The sequence below is a fragment of the Phalacrocorax carbo genome, chromosome 2 (assembly GCF_963921805.1).
Source record: "Phalacrocorax carbo chromosome 2, bPhaCar2.1, whole genome shotgun sequence".
Lineage (NCBI taxonomy): Eukaryota > Metazoa > Chordata > Aves > Suliformes > Phalacrocoracidae > Phalacrocorax > Phalacrocorax carbo.
This window is the reverse complement of record NC_087514.1, coordinates 126,745,106-126,763,497: the sequence shown is the minus strand read 5'-3', so window position 1 is coordinate 126,763,497 and position 18,392 is coordinate 126,745,106. Positions and strand designations below refer to the sequence as shown.

Genomic DNA, 18,392 nt, shown 5'->3' with positions numbered 1-18,392 from the left:
ATCTCTCCCTTAGAATAATTCCAGTGACTTAAGCAGACTTACATTGGGTATTAGTTTGAGTTGTAATACTAAAGGACAGCTATTGCAGCGCACTGAATCTGTTTGTTTAGAGGTATCAATTCAAGCAATGAGGCAATTTTGCATGCAAGCCTCTAAGAAACCTGAACCCAAACACAGCTTGCCTGTATAAGGGTTGCATTCCAAAGCCTATGCTTAAGCTAATTTTACAGATCTGGAGTTGTAACTAAACATAAATCACCTGATTCACAGTAGAGTGTTTTGGGTGTGTTAACCTGAAAGGCTGAGAAAATTTCAGCAGATGTGGGCCAAACCAGGACAAAATTTAAGTTAAGATTTTCATACCCTTTTTCAACCCCAAACCACCAAATGCTGGCACAGTTCTTGTGTCTAAGTATCTGCATTAGGCTGGGACCTTATACTTTCTGCTCTTCTAATTCAGACATGGGGTTATTTGTAGCTTCACAGATCTGTTGCCTTCATTTATGCATTACAGAAAGATTTGATTTAATATCTGAGAAAAGGTTCTGCAAACCTGTATTTCTGGCTATTCTGTTTCACTTGGACTTGGAGGTAATATGTGGTAATCTTGTCCAGATAAAGATAGAATTTAAATGGGGAGTGTTAGGATTTCTTTATTACACTCCTCAGACAGCTAAATTATACTTAAAATGGGTTGAGAAGACAAGCACGCAAGGCTGTTTGGTGTTGCTATGTAGATTCTGTTGCTACCACATGTGAAAAAAAATCCACATTTTATTTCTCACTTAACCTACCATTTAAGTACACAGAAAGCATCAAATGACTCAGGTTTTCAGCTACAGTTCCAAAAGTGGTAAAAGTAAAATGGATTTCTGTGTCTGAGGTCAAGCATCAACTGTATTAACAGAACTGTTATGAAGTGCTTAAAGTTGCACATAGAATAACATTGCAGCAGGGACACAAAAGAAAGCAGTGCAGAGTTCACATTTAGGTTGCCCCACTGTGCACTGTTTAACACTGATTTTTGTACAACATTACCAAGGCCAAGTCTGTTGTCATGCTACTAAACTGGTAGCCTTAGACTACCAAGACTGGGGGAGACCCAAGAACAGCAAAAAGAGACTGAGAAATCCAGTGTCCGAGGGCTTGAAGTGAATAGGCCACTTGCTCTTGCAAATATAAGCTGAGAACTTGGTTCCTACCGGAACATTTCTTTCTTGCATCAATAAGACCCTTCAGTGATTCCCTACAAATTCCTCTGCAGATGCAAGCAAGATGGTTTTAGCTCAATTCTTAAAAAAAAAAAACCAAAACAACCTAACAAACAAACAAACAAAAAAACCCACCAACCAAACCAAACCAACCAAAAAAATCCAAAAACAAAGCCCAAAAGACTGAAAACCCCTTGGTGTGAAGTGTGCCAACTCACATGATTTCAGGATTCTTTCTCCACACTGAAAGCTAGAAAAATGTGCCATGAGCTATTTCTTAGAGGGCTACTGCACACTGAAAAAACTTGTAAGGCAGTGGATGCACATACACACCTGAGGGGACTAGAAACCTTTTAATTTTTTTTCATGGAAATCTATTTTTGAGAATATTTTCTTAAGCTACTGCTCTTACTTTAACTAAATGGGCAATGACCTCTTATTAGACATGATTTAGTACAAGATTTTATCCCTTTCCCCCTAAAATTCACTATGAATTTCAAATTTGCTAATTATTATAACAGTATAATGCTATTTGGCCTTTCCAAAATGACACATTCAGAAGTCAAAATGGTATTCTAATTACAAATTAAAGTCGTCTTGTCACGAGAAATTCTTACCCATATACAATTTTAATACATGTCCATTCAGCAGCTCTAGGCACACAATTGGAAATGCTAAAATCATGGAGCCTAGAAATGAGCTTCTCCCACATGCAGCTTTTTCTGGCTGAGATACAAACCCACAGAAATGATAGCTTGGTGTGATTTGTGGTCATAAACTTCAACAGAGCTGTATGAGATGGTGCTCTAAGAAAAATGTTAAGCCTCCTCTTCTTGTGGGGGGGAAGAACAAACCTCAGCTTTTTCTTACTGCTGCTGTTCTGCTTAACTGGTGTGGTCTGTTAACTGGAGAAGAATCACCATAAACTACTAAACTATTCATTGAAATGTCCTGATCTCTTTAATGATATTGCCAATAGTGTGCCTTAACGAGACAAAAAAGGCATCCCAGTTCAACAGATCACTTGAGACGTTGCCCCCTTGAAACTGAAAATCATTTAAATAGGACTACTGTGAATTAAGAGATACTCTACATAATCTGTACACAATCAGGAAAGCTTGCAAGGCCCCATCCTATCCACATACATGAACTCCATGTAAATGTAAACCTAAAAGGATGGTCATGGTAAGTATTGGGTTTTTTAGTGGGGATTGGTTGCTTGTTTGTTTTTTTAAATAAGAATGGGAATTGATATGGGCTTGGGGATGCGTAGAACTAAATAGCTCAGTTGACTTAAGAATTTCATATTATCATTATTGGCATTGATGACATGGTAATGGAAATTAATAAGAGCAATAATGACTATATTTTGCTTGCAGCTGAGAGCTGCTTGCTAGCTTCTGGAAAAGAGGTTGGTGGTTTAAAACCACTTCCTGAAAAACAAAGAAATCAGCATAGCTTTCATTGACTGTTAATCCCTGAGCCTTCCTATGGAAACCATCAACACTCAGGTGGACAAGGGAACTGATGGAGTCTTCCCACGTGGGTGTACAGAGTCCTTCTATCGGGAGACCTGCAGTGGCACATGCCCTCCTGCAGGTGCATCTTCCTACAAACGGGGCTCCCCATTGCAAGGCTAATGCAATTCAAGTTATTCAACTGCCCAAGCTCATGTTTCCAACACGTTCAGTGCCTCTTCTGGCAAAGAGATAGGGAACAAGTCTTTGAGCAGGAACTGCAACCCAAATGGATAAATCCTCCCTCCTGTAATTCCAGGCTGGTGGCAGGTGAGGAAGAAAGACATGGCGGCCATGCTGCAGGGCATGCCAGCATCCTCCACCCCCAGACTGGCTGCCCAAGTGGCTGTCAAAGTTTGACAACCCTGCTGATAATCAATTTAAGATTTTAAAGAGCATTTAATTCACATTTGAAATTATTGGAGATATTAAACACAACTGCTACAAATTATTTGACAGTTACCTTAATTAGACTAGGTCTGATTTAATATTTCCAGCACAGTTGAAACTCTTACTTTACTGGGGGCCATGGAAGTTTTTCAGCATGTTAGGTCCCGTAAATGAAATTGAGTTCAAGCAAATCTATTAACACAGTCCAACACTTTCCACAGTTCATTACAAATAATAATTACTTTCTGAAAACTTCCTCCTTCGCTATGAAGAACAGATCTGACTCAGTAAAAACAATATCAGTGAGAAAACCTCAATTTTTTCTGAAAGATTCTTGAACTTGCAAGAGCTTTTTTAGTACCTGCTAGCAGTTGCCATACATCCGTTATATCAATGGATTTCAAAAACTGCCCAACTTCTTTCAGAGGAACCATCAATATTACCTCAATCAATATGCTACCAAAATCAGCTCCCCACATTATTTACTAGAACTGAAGTCGGGCACATAGATAGAAAAACCTGCTGAGCTGGGGATTTGCCTATTACAGGCACCTTGGAAAGATTTCTTAAAAGATTAACTTCTCTATTATTTTAAGCTTTCTCTAACAACGTTAGCCATCTATTACTGTGAGCTTCCTAAAAAGGCCTAATAATTTAGAATGAACATTATTTCTACTTATCTTTGTGATTTGGAAGATATTAGCTCAGCTGGGTCTCTCAAACAGATATTTGATATAAAACATTCATAATTAATTTGACTATATGCTGAGGTCAGATGGCACTATTTCTGTTTCCAGATGAATCTAAAGTGAGCTTTGTATTGCTGAACATGTGCTGTCATAGCTTTAAACATAAAAACTCCTTTGATAAATTACAATAAATTATCATGCAATTGTTATTTTTGTGAATATTTCTGTGATGAAATATTCCTACTAGGAATGCACAAAAAGCTTATACAAATCACATGAACATTGCTGGAATAAACTGAGGAATATTTTAGGGGTATTAATTGTTAATGTTCTTTCAATGCTAAGTATCAACAAATACTGCCTACCTGAGATAGTTTTGTGCTGCTTTTCCTCACTACACTGATATTTTTTGATATATTTAACTTAGAAAAAAAAACCAACAGGGCACAGGAGAGTAAGTGATAAAATAACACTCCACACATCTGTATCATCTCCCTAAAATCTGCCGAATTGTCTGGGTGTCCATAGTGATGTGCAGCAGCATTGTTCATTGCCTTCACAAGGTTAATTTCAGGCTGTTTAAATAAATTTTCTTCCCTGCGTGCTGATGATAGCATGTGATGACAATTTTGCTTCAAGTTAGTCACTAAGTGCAAAATGGAGCAGTTTTACTTGGTCATTTTGGGGTGCTCGTGCAGAGTGGTGCTGCCAGTACCATTTTGCCACCGCACCAGCACACCATAGTGCTTTACTTGCTGCCTGCTTGCCTTTCCCTGCCAGCAGAGTTTATATACATTTCACACACTCTAAGGCTTTCCATTATCCCATTTTGATTGTATCTATATCGTTAGAGAGATTTCAAATGTTGCTTTGATTTCTTTTAATGTGTTTTCAGCCTTTTAGTGCTTGTTTCTTATACTCAGTAAGTTCACTCATGCGAAGGAGCATATCTGTGTGGGCTATTTATGTGTAGTAATGTCCCCCTCCAAGGCCACTGATTCTTTTTACCTGGAAAACCTTTCTGTATTGGGAAGGTATTCTATTGCATGTACTGTTAGAGTGTGTAGAGCTAAATGCTAATATGAAGGATACTTGCCTTATATAAATGGATCTGTCCATAGATAGGCATTTCTGCAAGGCACTGTACTTTATGACATATCTGAAGAGATGTCAGGCACCCAGCTGCTACTGAACCCATAGGAACTAAATGGTGGCCTGCTAATTAGTATTGAGTAGGTTTGTCAGCTGTACCTATGTTAGAAGAGACCTTTTATGTTTTATAAAAATACTGCAAGGGATTAAAAAAAGAGAAAGAAAAAAGAAAGAAAAAAGGGAAAACCACTGGGAATCTATAAATGTATTGAAATTTTTTTCTTTGACCCAGTTGAAAAGAAAAAAGTTAATTCAGAACCTTTCTTAGTAAAGAATGAGAGAGGAGAGAAAAATCATACTGTGTGGACCAATACAACATCCAAGTATTCAGTGCTACTAAGATTTGAGCCAACAGAAACTAACCGTGTTATTAGGAGGTTAGTGCCCTAGCACTGCATGTGGAGAGGAGGACTAAATAACCAGTTTTACAAGGTAGACAGACTGTGGTCAGGACTGGCAAGACAAATGTTTGTATATGATTACATCATGTCTTGAGTGCTAAAAGCACGTAAGGATACTAGAAATAATGCACTACAATGGCTTTACAGCACCTATATTCATGTAGCTGCCATGCCCTCAGTCAGAGAGGGAGACAAAAAGGGCAAGGATTTAAATATAAGTTCACATATGCATACACACTATATTATAGCCTTGTCAGAATTTATCCTTTACGTATTTACCGGAATTGCAAAGTTAAATAGGAGGTTAGGTAAAGTTTCATGTATGCCTGTTTGTTTTTCCCTTCTTAAAGAAATAAAAATGGCTACCAAAAATAACAGATGCTGCATGAAGGGCTGAAGCAAAGATATTTTTTTTTCTGTGCTACCTAGAAGCAGACAAGCTCACACAACTTCCACTGTTGAAAAATCTGCTGCTCACAGCAGCACAACTTACCAGCAATAATAGAAAAACAAAGGAGCAGTGTGCTTGCTATGTAATAGTAACGTATCTGGCAAACTAAATGTTCCTGATATGTGGCTGGTTTTGACAGGAGGTGAGTGGATTAGCTTTCACAGGTAAATACCAGCAAACAAAACCTAATTTGCTAAACGTTGCACTATAGAGACAGTAGACCCTCAGGTTGCTACTGAAAAATAACTTCGCTTAGCAAGAAGAGCACCGATATTGCTTGCGGTGCCAAGACTGGCTTCCTCCCCACCTCCTTCCTTGTGCATTCACAATTGCAGATCTTGCCAAGGTTCTGTGCTTTTTGACTTTTTTTTGTTCTTCATTTGTTCTTTTTCTTTGCATTCAGTATTGATCCCTAGTGCAATGACGGGTAACAGTATTGGAAAACACAGCCATTATCTCCCTCCATCTTCATAACTTACCACACTCCATAGTAAACACCGTAAACAAGGTCAACATGAACAAAAGAAGCTGAGAAAATTTTCATGGCTTTCATTTGAGTGAACTGTACTGTCCATCTGCTTTTTCAATTACAGCATAAAGGTAAATAAGTAGGAGAACCACTGTAAAGTAATAATCAAAGAGTAAATTAAGCCTAGCTTTTTTTGCTCTTAAGAAAGCAGTTTTAATATTCAAAGACTGTTTTCTGACATAAACCCACTTTTTAGGCACTATCTTGTTCTCTGAAGGGGAGAACTGAGGAAGAGGCTGCCAGTTTGCATTGCAATAAACAGAACGTATAAACAATACACAATATAAATTTACCAATATGAGCCAAAGCCCTCGGAGATCCTAAGAATGTGCTAAAATTTCAAACAGTCATTCCCAGAGTTAGCAGACGCTCCCAAGTCAATCTCATTTTTGTATCTCCTGTAACTGCTTCAGAGATGAAGATACTATACATTACCAAACCCCAGGAGCTTTTCAAGCTTTACTTGACAAGCAAGTGGTACATTATGGTTTTAAATTCTGAAATCTTCAGGGACTATAAAACAGAGTAAATTAGTTGGCTGGGTAATAGAGCCAGGACCTGATCCCATAGTGATGAAAGCATTTCCCATGATTTCCAAACAACTGGTTTAGCCAGCTAGCAGAGGTATTTAAAAAAAAAAAAAAAAAGAAATTGATTTAAATCCAACTTTTTAAAATATCTGTGAGCTTTGCCAAAGAAGAAATAGAGAAAAAAAAAAGAAATTAGAAAAAAGAAAAAAATAGAGGGAGAACAAGTGCTTTTGTTTAAATGCTCTAGATAAGGACTCAAGATGTCTTACCTTTTTTTTCAAACCTGAAGGAGTTTTAAATGGATATAATTTTAAGCATCAAAAGGGACAGAACTGTATTACCATAGATGTTAAGAAGAGGCAAGGGTATATAGTAATTAAACTTTCATAAAAGCCTCCCTTACAACTCCAATTTCAAATTACAGTTGCATTTTCTTATTTCGCATTTGAACCAGACCCCTGCCAACTTCTTCAAACTGTCATACCATACTTATGAGTGGAGTAACTCTTCATGGTGCATATGTACAAAGCAAAATAAATTGTTTGAGGGGAACGTGTTCAGGAGCGTTAGACTGAGGAACTGAAAGAAGTGGTCAACAAAATGGACAAATACACGAGCATGCCAATAACGCAGTTTCACATGTTAAATTTTTCACCCCTAAGTAGGCTTTGCAGAAATGTGTTACTAAAATCACTGAGAATACAGGCTGACCTAATGAGCATGGCTTTGCCATGTAATGACTTAGCCCAACAACAGAGCAAAGCTTCTTCCCACTTCAACCCCAGCAATTTGATTCAAGTACAATCTCAGACACTTAAGGTTTGGATATTTCTAGCCAACCTCTTTTGCTGCATTTTCTCTGCACATTACCAATCATCTATGCAATTTCAGCTGCAGAACTAATCTTTGCAGTATATTACATGTAATAACCCCTTTTTAAAACTAAAGCCCTCATGACCTCTACTGTATTTTGAGAACTTTTCATAACCTAATACCAAACTGAAATATTTCCTTTATCAAGTCCAAATACATTTCTTCTCTTTCAAGTACCACCATCTTCTTTAGTGCAATGAGAGGCAAAAGCTTCGAAAGGATTCCTGTAACCCGATTAACATTTTTGTAATTGCAAGACTTTCTAGAACTGCCACCAGGTTATAAAGCAAAATCAAAATAATATGGAAGGATATTTGCACACAGGCACAGAGTCGTAGAAGCCATATGACTCTGAGATAATTTGGCACCCAAAGGTTCTCATTATTTTAAAATATTTTCTAAAAATAATTTACATTAATTGTTTTTTAGGAAAAAATATTTAAAAGGACAGAGAGGTATAACATCATAATGAAAATTTTGAAAATCCAGTTTCTACTTAACACTGTATTTCTTAACAGAAGCAAGACATTTGTTAAGGAGGGATGCAGGATTAGATTCCACAGTCATCCCAGTTAAAACATGTACAGACACATGTGCGCACACACACACTCTCTGTTAAGGGACCTTCAGCTGAAGCAACCGTGATCTAATCTTCTCTTATGAAACCAGAAACCATTAATTCGGAGTTTGGTTTTGGAGCAATTCTGCCACCCACAAGAAGAGTAACACTGGGAATGTCTTTTTTTGTGTGTGTGTGAAATGGTGAAATCACCCTTTATTTATGGCAACATACTGGGTATATTTAGAGGTATTTTAAATGCACAGTTTCTGTAACAGAATCTAAAAGGGTACAGTCTAGCACAGAGAAGTTTCTGTAAGTTCAAACAGGATTTTTTTTTTTTTATCATTATGTATACATGCATTAATGATTATTCAGTGCTGCAAGATATGAACTTCACTGCCCAGGAGGCTGTAATGTTCCAAGTATAAACATCAGGCTCCCGCAGATTTCAAGATCCCATACAATGGCTTGCTCAGCTGAATTCTTCTGTCACATACAGCATCCATTATATATTAACTACACTTTCTTATTGCAGATGGCTGGTGATAAAACACAGTTAATAATCCAATATCTGTGTTTCTCAAAACATTTTAAAAGCACAGCCTTATCATCACCAATTCATCCTGCCTTAAATGAAGACAAACAGAAATGCTCAAAAGGCCTCCGCAGTGCCTAACCTAGAAGGAAATATAACCTCCTAAAAACGAACCGGTGACAACTAAATATTTTCACTGAAACTGCTGAAACATGTTTTTTTTGGTTGGCTGGTTGGTTTGCACAATGTGTGTTTTCTTTAAAGAGGTGGTGAGATTTGGGGGGTGGGGGGTATTTTTTCTTCCATGACTCATCCAGCATGAATCTTTTCTACAAGAAAGTGTTCCAGAAATAAAAAGTGATACTCAGAATAGTAGTGTGTATGCAGATGACTTACTACACTCTACAACACTGACTGAAAAAACCCCACCGAAAATGAAAACAGCCAACGTGCAAACAGAAACGCGATGGCATTCTCAGGCAAAAATTGTTTTTTTCCCCTTAATAGTTCTATGTTTCTATCCCATAGGGTATTCATTTCCACCCCAATATTTGAGGTTTCCTGTATAATGTGAACAGAATCACTGAGAACAGAAGTTACTTAAATCAGTAATGGGTCCACATAGGGCAGGGGGGGAAGAGGGGTGAAAAAAAAGGAAAGATGCAAGGTTCTCCCTTCTTTTTCCTTTTCTTTGTAAATTTTCATTTTGGTTCTTTTTTCAGTAAGCGCAAAGTATGGGGGCGCGTGGGGGAGTCATCTTTTGGCAGTGGGAGTGGAGGACTGGCTTCCCTCTCAATTCTAGATGGAGTTTACTGAGCCCTCTGGACCAGTTCTCACTGTCCCATAACTGCAATATCACTGCAGTGTTTCCTCCGGTTCGATGACCGTCACGTGTGGTGCCAGTGTGCAGCGCACACCAAAAGCTCTCCCCCTTCACCTCCCAAATGGTGAAGAGCGCTTTCCACCTGACCCAGGGGCCATCACACTCGCAGTACCAGCCAGCTCCTGCGAGCTGCCCGTGCTGCCCGGCCGAGGCAGGCACGATGCCGATGAGGTGGCCGAGCCAAGGCAGCAGCAGCCGGCGGGACCTTTTAAGGTAGAGGTGGCAGTGTCCAGCTATGACCATTGGCAACAGCAGAGCCCTCACATTGAGCAGGACTAGAAGAGGTCCCGTTATCAGTATGCAACATCAGTGCTGTGGCACTGACAGCCGCCCACCGTTTCTCCTCTCAGAGCTGCTGAGAATGGTCACAACTGACTTTTAACTTATGTTAAATTATTAATTTGATGATAAAACACATGAAAAAGTTGCTCCGGGGTAGGTATGTATTTTTTTAAGTGCAAAACATCTACCTATTAAAACACTTAACATAAGTTTATTCTTGTCATTGGCTTTTGGCTTACTCTATAAACATACTACATCATTTTGTAGGATTTTTATCATTATTATTATTATTATTATTACAATACCATATTTCTGTTCAACTCAAAATGATGAATGCAAAACCAATACAATAAGTAACAAATGTATCCACGGTGACCAAACAACAAACTCTAAAAGCACAGCACGGTGAGTGAAAATTAACAGTTATTGAAACCACTCCATCAAAATTCTGGTGCAATGTAGAAGAAAGACCCATGCAATTAGAAGGGTCACAATAAGTTTAATTATTCAAAGGCTCAGCTCAAATAATAGAATATACATAGTAGAATGTAGTTGAATATCTCAGCCCAAATTCTTTGTGGAGGTTGCAGCTTTAAGGAGAGCAAGGGACGCTATGACTGATTCCTGAACTTAGCAACTTTTCTCTCTGATGGTTAAGAAACTCACTTCACACATTAATACTTGCTCTGTAAGAATAATACTTTCAGAGGGTTAGGTGTTACTTTCCACCGTAATTATTTCAGTATTTATTTCAACCTTAATGCTGTACATGTGTGTTCCCACTATGCCGCCTTCTATCAGCAGCAATTAGGCAAGAAGGCCCAGAAAACCACGCAAGATGCACACAAACATACAGAAATGCTTTCTTTTTCTTTCTTCCCTTCCTCTTCTTTAGGTGGCCCAATAGTAGCAGGCACAAAGAAGAAAATACCACAGAATTCTTTACTAATATTAAAAGGAAGTTATTTTTTTCCTTCAGCAAATATAAAATTCTGATATTGTCTATGTGATGGCTATAGCAATTTTAAGTCAAAGTAGGTGCGCGATGCACGCAGTCAAGCTTTCATCTGGCTCTGTGCAACACTGCTTTGTGCGGTAAGTGTTACAACAGGGACAGGTGAGATTACAGACGTTCTGGCTTCTCACAGACAGACCAGGAAAACACGCAGAACAACCGCAGGTAAACATTATCCCCATTAGCTCGTACTTTGTTATGCAAAAGGCAGAACCAAGCACATTCATTTAAAACTGCGATATTAAAAGAAGTTTCACACTGAACAAAGCAGACCGAGAACCTGCCTAACAGAAACTTTCAGCTCCGCTCTCACAAGTGAAATTTCCTACAAAGCAGAGAGAAAGCAGTTTGTTCCAATTAAAAACTTGTGTTACACCAGAAAACAAATAAGCATGTGAAACAGCAGTTTGTATTTTTTTCAAAGAAGTAACACCAAAATAAGTTTGATCACCATTACATGTTTCTGAAAATTATAGGCAGAAAAAAAAAAAATTATAAAATTAAGTACCATACAGCTAACATACCTAATACCCTAACCCGTACAACTTCAGGAAACCACAACTTCTAATCCTAGTCACACAGGCAATTGTTGCAAAACTGACTGTAAAAAACAGAAAAGCTGTCTCGCGCTTGCAATGATAAAAATAGCCCAAAAGAAATGAGCAAAAATTTAACCTAATGCCACATTTTTAATTGTGAAGAGATTTAATCCAAATTGCTCAAACCTAAAACCATAATGCTTCTCTATTCTTCCTTAGTCTTTGGAAAAGGTAGTAAAGCTAAAACATTGCAAATTTATCTTTGAAAGGGACTCTGAGCAGTTCTGACAACTCAGCCGAATTATATTTTTTCTGTTAAGACAGTTTACATCAAAATCAATCTGCTTTCATGATTGATGGGTTTCACCGTTAAAGACAACCCCCAATATTTTTAATTTTATGAAAATAAGAAAATAATGCTTAGCATATCATAAAGCATAGCACTTTTGTGACAGGGCTCAGAATATTTCAAAAGTTCTTTTCTTAAAGCTTGACATGAACTCCTGATTCAATATTTAATGAAACTGAGAAAGCTGCTGAATGTCCCAGAAATGCTCCAACTCTCTGCTCTGTGTTCATTCTAAGTATTACGCAGCTATGAAATAACACCGAGGCTAGATGAGATTTCAACTAGCCAAGAACAGTATTGTTCCATCACACCACCAAATCTGCTATTTTATTTTTTGGCTATTTAGCAGCATTAACTTGCAGCATTTTATCGCAATTGTACATCCCAGCCCAGTACTGCAGCACTACATTGCTTAGACATAGCTGTATGCTCCAGCATGTTTTTAGGGTATGCAGCCAGCGCAGCTATAAGCCTAAGGAAGATTTCCATCAAGCAACAAAACTAAACTCTGCACGAATATTTAACAGCTCAGAGACCTCTAAAGGCTTAAAATAATATGCATTTCGTGGTATGCTAGGAGCCAACCCCACACCAGCGATCTGCATAATGCAGGGCACTCGGCAAACACACCACTGCAAATAAAGCATTGTTTCGCCTTTGTATCTTCGAATTCTTCAAACTAAAAGCTGAATGAAATACTAAGGCTTACTGTGCCTCCCCACCACAGACAGTGCAGTAGCAGCTTGTCCATTACATTAAGTTCGTCTGAAACTTCCCATACCTCACAACCATTTCTCATCCCCTCTCGGCAGATGCAACACAAGTTCATATAAAACAAACCTAGGATGAGTTCATCCTATGTAGCTTATTTTTCAAGCCGCTAAAACTACGCGGTAGCCCACTCAAACAGAAAATTTCCCAGACAATGGAATCCTTTCAAACTGCACAGCCGACAGGATTCCCTAGTTGTCAGTTTTAGGTGCGTGCCAGCACGAAATGTTCTTGAATCCAAAATTTATAATAATCACTCCTATTGATAATGTGAGCAGAAGCAGAATTACATCACAGTTAACACTTACCAAAATACATTATGTTTCTCATTAATCATGCAGTCAGGATCCCACCGCTGTGTATTCAGCATTAGCTCCCGCACAGGGCTGACATGTAAAACAGAGCTCTTTCATTCTACATTATGTGGAAATTTCCCAGCACAAGAACCGTGAGTGAGCAGTGTGCCTCCTCAGGATGAGCGCTTTGCAGGCAGTCTTATCCCTGATACAATCCCTGTCTGATTTAGCATTTACTCCGGCTGCATGCTGCACTGCCCATTCTTACTGTAATCTGACTCCTCCTTCTGATGTCCTTGCTGTGCCTGTGACATCAGGACTAAGAGTACTACAAACAGATCTTTTCTTTAACGGGCTCGCAATGACGTGCTCTAATATCCTGGTTAACCTAACTCTGGCTTGGGGGAAAAAAAAAAAAAAAGTGCTTCTAAAATGGTACACATTTTTTTTCTTTTTTTTTTTTGGCAGCAAACATGTTCAGTGACATAACATGCTCAATTACATAATCGATGGGAAAGACAAAGCGTATATTGTGTATTTTTCTTTGAAGGGCAGGCTCCAGGAGAAGCCCTGAGTGCCCTGATTCCCCAACTTCAGCAGAAGATAAAGATGCTTGGCACTTTGCAAGATCATGTCTCCCTAAGGCTTCCCCCCCCTCCCCCAAATCATTCCAGTTCCATTTCAATAAATTATTTTAATCCCAATGTTGGATAACACTCAGTCTGTTTCTATTTTTAAAAAAAAAAACAACTGACAAATAAGTAGTTCAATTTCAATAAAGCTGAACTGATTTTTTTAAACTATGATTTCTTTGTATGAATAACATAGTGTAAGGACAGAGATATATGACAGCAAGGATTTGTAATGAATTTTACAACCTTTCGCCCTCCATGTCTCCAGTTCTTTTCTGGCCCAGGTTGATAAGTCATTAGCACGCATGGAGTGGCCTTAAATTTGTTGTAAATAGGTCCCCACACAGTCCCTGCTACTATATGAACTAGTAACAGCTTCAGAGGGAGAAAGACCAAAGAAATACTGAAATACTCCCCACCATCTACATGTAGTGCCTTGGGATGGATCTGACATACACCGGTGTGGCAGCAGGAAGATGATGCAGTCTGTATTTATGCACGTACTATGTCTCTTCTGTGAATCAATAGAAGACATTGGTTTCCTGCTGTCAGTCTGGCATGTATCACTGATAATACACTTAAACTAAATAAAGGTAAAAAATAATGGACAGCATGCTGAAGTGTTTATTTCATTATAATAGGATCTAATGGGATGAATGCTTTCATTCTGCAGGAAAGAGGATGACAGGTATAATTCATTTAAAGCTCCACTTATTTGTAAAACTCCACACAGTAACTACTATTTCATGAGGTCCAATCACTTAGGGCAAAATTATCCCACCAGCACAGCAGCCAAGGAATGCTCCAATTGCAGCAAAAGAGTTAAGAGCCCTGATGCGCATCGCCGCTATGCATCTCTCAGCAAGAGTCCTCTGCTGCATTGATCTCACAAGGTTTCATGCTACCTGTATGAAAGTCACCGAGGTTAAACACTGCCAGGTGCAACTGGGGCATGAATTTAAGTCCTGTCCCTCACTGACAGTTCCACAGCTCCCCATTTCTGACGTCTAACTTTTCTCAGTGTCCTTTCTTATTCCACCTGCCCCTAAGAAGAGGCATGCCTGAATGAGAGATACACAGTACACAGGTAAACTCCAAAATAAACTTTGATTCACAACTAAAAAGTGCACAGTGCAGGAGCACGCTTTGAGGACATAGTGTGTGAGGTAGGAAGATCAAGACTTCTTGCATGGTTCAAAGTGACCAACAGCAGCTTAAGCTGAGCAAAGCCTAAATCATAGTGAAGAAATACTATCTAGAAACCCCTAGAAGAAAAAAAAAAAAAAGAAGCTGTCTAGAAACCATGGCCTGTATTTTAACTAGAGGGTTTGGACAGCAAGTAGCAGAGGGTATTTGCGGCACCTTCCTTTCCTGTTTCATCATTATTATGTTCTTTCACTTCTGCTCTACAAGGAAGGAGACCTCACTACAGCAGAAGATACCACCCTCAAAAACTGGTTCTAATGTCTTCTGAGCACTAGGTATAAGCTACCATTAGGTGCCTTCTGCAGCACAAGCATTCCCTCCCTTCCCTTCACCAAGGATAAAAACTCAGAGAATCAATTCACTGTGAAATCCTTCAGCTCCTTTGCTAGCTCCGAAGTGCTTTTGCAGAGGCACTGCGTGACGTCCTCTAGGACAGTCTGCACCCAGGCACAGCATTTGCCTGTTAGGCTGCATTTACTTTATCACAGAAAAGCTCAGGCTTATTCTGTTGGGAGTCCGGCCCTGAGAGCTGTAGGCTACCTCCAGTCTCGACGTTCCTCCAAGCTAATACGCCTTGCTGATTTGTGCCATAAGGTGGCCAGCCGAGAGCCTGGATACAGATGACATGTCTGCGTAGATATACCATTAGCGGTTAGGCAGCAACTATACTGCCTTTAAACATCCCGTATTGAGCTGACTGCTCTGTTACAATACCTGTACCAATTCAGTGGAATCTGATGGCAGGTCAGCTCATCAGGAAGCGTAAACAGCAAAGCGCTGCATAGACCAACATATTCTTCACTACATGGTTTTGAATGTTAACTCTACTTTTGTTTTGCCCTTTAGGACGCAAAACAATCAGGACCATCTCCCCCCTTATTGCATCCTATTTGTGTTCTTACAGTAAGCATACAAGCAAAGTAGCCAAAAAGAAACTAAACCAAGAAGGTTTTTTAAAATTTCTTTGCATTTCAACTATGGAACAAATGCAAGGGAGGAGGGAAAAAGTCACTGGTGGTCTCTCCTGGAAAGCTTTCACAGCCCAAATTCACATACTCCATGCCAAACTCTGCTTTCATTTACACACATACAACATTAATAGACTGTAAAAAGAAGTAGAGTTCTAAGCAAGGGACAAAGAATAAATTTAATTCCCAGAGTGGGATTTTGCCACTGTCAGTGAAAGCAAGGATTAATTTAGTAATTGCAATCCCAAATGTCTGGCGTTTTAACTCCAGCACTGAGGACTCTGCTGAACAAAACTGTGGAGAAGCACAGTCAGGAGCAGCAAACACTTGTGTGCATCTGGAGATTTGAGTAGACCCAGTTTGGGCATGCAGGATCATGCAAACTGAAAGAGCAAATTAGCCTGTGATATCAGCCCACGGTGTAAACTCCCAATCATCAACAAGTCAGCACAGGCTAACCAGCATTTAGGTTTGCTACAGACGCAGGTCAACTGCAAAATTATCGTATTTTCATGCATGGTTCACCTATAAAAACAACCCCCAAAACCCTCGTGATTCAACAATAGCATAAACATGAAAAAATTTACCTTCTGCTAAAACAGCTACCCCACACCCTTTTTTCTAATAATAGAAGTAGCTTCTACTCTTTCCCAACAACATGCTTCTTTTTTTCCTAACAGCATCTCCACCTTGATTTCTTCTGCCCTTCCTTGCCTTGACAACCCCACTTTGGTAAAGGGTTTGCCACAAAGAGCAGGTTTTCAAAATGCAGACAGCCCCACAAGACAGTACCTCCTCAGAATAAACAGAGAGCAAGCTGAGAGCATACATCTCCCAGAAGTACAGCGCATACTCTACATTTCTCCATAGCTGAGAGAGCTACAGGTTACTCCCCACACATGACTTGGTCTACAGCCAGAAGGCCACTCTTTGTGAACTAGCTACACTATCTATGCTTTCTACTGATTTTTATCCATCCACTGATTTACACAATGCCTCCATAGTAAGTATTAAAACAAACCACTTGCAGGCATGTCTGTTGCAGAGACCAATTAATATTTAATATTAATGCATGCAGTTAATTCCCTAGGATTCCTGGAAAACTCTTTTCCAGTCTTGAACTCTCCCAGGAGGCAACTAATATTAGATTTATACCTAGTCTCTTACCAGTTGGCTTTGATGAATTTCAATTAGTGAGGCTGACCACAAACCTTTTCTTGCAAATGCAGAAGCATATCCAGGGACTCTTTGCTGGCAGAAATGTAATAGTAGGCAACAAAATATACTAGTGACACAACATTTTAAGTTTATGCATCGTGTAGTAGGTTAAAAGTTCTCACACACTTGAAAGGGTTCCAGATTTTTCTAAAATAAATTTTATCTACTGTACAGAGACAGATATTAAGAATAAAAATGTATTGTGCAAACATTTGCTTCTGAAAATAGAGTGGGAGAAGCAATCCAAATTACACTTGACCTATCAGTTCACCAAAAGCACCCCAAAACTAAAAGATTCTTGAAGGTAAAGTAGGTCTAGAACTTCTACATAATTTGGAAATGTATGTATTGCAGATATTCCATTCCTATGAGTGCTACAGTAACCACAATGCAGAAATAAAAAACAGCAAACAAGCCACAGTTTTTTAAGGCTCCAAAAGCAATTGAAAGTGCTTCCAAGTGCACATATTTTGTGCCTCAAATCAAATATATGAAGTACATCAGCTAGAAATTTGGTTTGTTTTTATTTTGAAGCCATCTGGAGTAGTTTAAGACATACTACACAATAATGCAGATTTTGTGATTCGTTACTAATCTCCTGAGGTTACGCTAAAGGATAAGGAAGGAAGAAGCAAGTTATGTTTGTATATTTTAACTAGCCATAGAGGCTCATCTCTGGTTTTGCACGTTCTCCACTAGCTAAAACTACCAAATGTGTTTTTTACCCTTGACTCAGAAGTGTCACTTCTGGAAATCTGCAATATTTGTCACCATGAATACCATTTAACTGCAGCAGTACCCAAAGGAACTCTGTACCGCCACACGTGAATACAACTGGAGGAACTTAATTAATCTTCCTGTCACTTCCATGATGCTTTTCATTAGTTTAGCTGCTATCTGATCAACTGCTCCATTCTCTATTGGAAATGGCTAACCAGAACCTCCTATAAAAGTGTTTTCAAGAGGTAAACAAAGACTCACCTTTGATTCTGAGAGCCTTTACAAATCTTTGCCATGCAGACTTTATCAGTTCAATAACAGTACTTGCAGCACTGTTCTTTTTAAGCAACTGGGATTTTCTACATAGGAGGCTTAAGAAATATAAATAGCAACAATATGCGTTTTTGTAAGCTTAATGCTAGTACTTCTGGTATTTTATAGCTTGAACACAGATGACGTGGCAATTGAAAGGTCATATTTTTCTGAATTTCCTTCCCATGGATATAGATAGTTATTACACAAACAAACAGAAAGCTGCCAACATAAAACCAGGCATTTTAGGCACTATTGCTCCTTATTGTTTTACCAAATGACCACTCCTACCATCTCTTGCTCCTAAGCAAGTGACAAGATTTAAGATAATGAATACACAACTGGTACAGAAGCTTCTTTG

General features: G+C 38.9%; 1 protein-coding gene across 3 annotated transcripts in view; it reads right to left on the bottom strand.

Moving 5' to 3' along the window:
* ZNF385D (zinc finger protein 385D) overlaps positions 1–18,392 on the bottom strand; it is a 437,843-nt gene that overhangs the window by 160,876 nt on the left and 258,575 nt on the right. Inside the window, exon 1 of one of the 3 annotated variants that reach the window (XM_064444282.1) lies at positions 12,988–13,292. The exons of the other annotated variants lie outside the window; for them this stretch is intronic. Within the exon in view, the coding sequence (XP_064300352.1) occupies positions 12,988–13,009 (22 nt within the window). The 5' untranslated portion in view covers positions 13,010–13,292. Of the gene's footprint in view, positions 1–12,987; positions 13,293–18,392 lie in introns of those variants that run through there. 3 annotated transcript variants of the gene reach the window in all.